General features: G+C 32.7%; 1 protein-coding gene across 1 annotated transcript; it reads left to right on the top strand.

Annotated features, from left to right (window-relative positions):
• The first annotated feature begins 6 nt into the window (after nt 1–6).
• Nucleotides 7–1186, top strand: LOC100631968 (multidrug resistance-associated protein 1-like). Its single transcript, XM_003391104.3, has 6 exons — nt 7–190; nt 240–438; nt 481–531; nt 588–649; nt 701–882; nt 928–1186. Exons 2-6 carry the CDS (start codon nt 300–302, stop codon nt 1184–1186), a joined length of 693 nt encoding a protein of 230 aa, XP_003391152.3. The 5' UTR covers nt 7–190; nt 240–299.
• The last annotated feature ends 358 nt before the right edge of the window (nt 1187–1544 follow it).

Here is a 1544-nt window from a genome sequence, read left to right as displayed (position 1 = left end):
GATACACAGGTCCTATTGATAGGGTATTAATCTCAGTGGTGGTCAGAAACAACGTGTTAGTCTAGCTAGAGCAGTCTACCAAGAGTCTGATGTGTATTTACTTGACGATCCTTTATCTGCTGTTGATTCACATGTTGGTAAACACATATTTGATAAAGTAATAGGACCAGAAGGAGTGCTGAAAGGAAAAGTAAGAGTAACTATATTGTACATGTAGCTAGTGTGAGTGTCCCTCCCAGGTACGTATACTAGTGACACATGGTATAGGATTCTTGTCACAGTGTGATAAGATAATAGTGATGAGTAATGGACGTATAACTGAGGTAGGATCATATAATGAACTGATTGAACAGAATGGAACATTTGCTGAACTATTACACAACTATGGAACTACTAAAGTGAATGAAGATGGTGATGAAGAGAAGAGATACAGCTCCAGTAGTTAACAAATTTAAAATAAAAAATATTAAATATTTATAGGTACTGACTTTCAAGGCGATGAGAAGACTGTTGCTATTGAAGCAAAGGAAGGTTAGCTAGATTGCAACTACTATTTCTATTTTACCTTTTTTATAAATATATTCCAGATGAAGAACACAAAAAGAAATCCTCATTTCTAACTGGAGAAGAGAAAGTGAAGAGTGGCAATGTAAGCTTATAGTAAGTATAGGTAGTCTTAGTTTTGTATTTTATTTAATAGATCAGGCTTTCTGTCCTGAATTCTTACATCAAGTCTTGTACATATTACATTTCACTGCTAATAACATTCTTTTACATGTTGTCGAGTGGAGCAGCTGTCAGTCAGAATGTATGGCTTGCTCATTGGAGCAACACCCAAGATAATAATAATAATGATAATGATAGTTTTAATAATGATGATCTGTAAGGAGGAATGATGGACTATATTGAATTAATATTAATTTTTAGTGCTCTTAATCTTGGTGTCTATGGGTTGTTTGGTGTACTTCAAGCTGCAGCGGTGTTAGGGTTTTCGTTCTCACTGGCCATTGGTTCCCTTAAAGCATCAGTTAAACTCCATGATGGAATGTTGAGTAATATCCTTAGATCACCAATGTCATTCTTTGATACTACACCTCTTGGTAGAATACTCAACAGGTTCTCAAAGGTAAAAAAGAGAGCCTCTACAGTATATGATGGTTTCATTTTGTATAACTATAAAGATTAGATAATTTATTATTATTGTTATTATTATTATTTATTATTATTATTATTATTATTATTATTATTATTATTATTATTATTATTATTATTATTATTATTATTGTGGTGAGCATCAGCAAAGCCTCTATAAATGATGTCTCATTGAATCCTGGAAATACGTATTTTAAGTACTGTGTAATTAATTAATAATACAAGTGGTTAAAATTCTTCCTTTTTATGGTTTCGCGACCTTGCACACATACTTCCTCCTTCACTTCTAGTAAATTTTTTTGGAATGTCCTTATGCCCATGGTTTTTTCCAAAAAATGGCTCCGAAATCACCCCCAATTTTTATTACATTTCCTGATACACATTGATGTCCT

The sequence above is a fragment of the Amphimedon queenslandica genome, unplaced genomic scaffold, assembly GCF_000090795.2.
Source record: "Amphimedon queenslandica unplaced genomic scaffold, v1.1 AMPQUscaffold_10656, whole genome shotgun sequence".
Lineage (NCBI taxonomy): Eukaryota > Metazoa > Porifera > Demospongiae > Haplosclerida > Niphatidae > Amphimedon > Amphimedon queenslandica.
This window is presented reverse-complemented; position numbering and strand designations above follow the sequence as displayed.

What these genes read in the sequence shown, in the direction of transcription:
- LOC100631968 (XM_003391104.3), top strand. Translation starts at nt 300, where the DNA reads ATGAGTAATGGACGTATAACTGAGGTAGGATCATATAATGAACTGATT. An exon ending in TGCTATTGAAGCAAAGGAAG is followed by an intron (nt 532 to 587) that starts GTTAGCTAGATT and finishes AATATATTCCAG; the next exon opens with ATGAAGAACACAAAAAGAAA. An exon ending in AGAAAGTGAAGAGTGGCAAT is followed by an intron (nt 650 to 700) that starts GTAAGCTTATAG and finishes TTTATTTAATAG; the next exon opens with ATCAGGCTTTCTGTCCTGAA.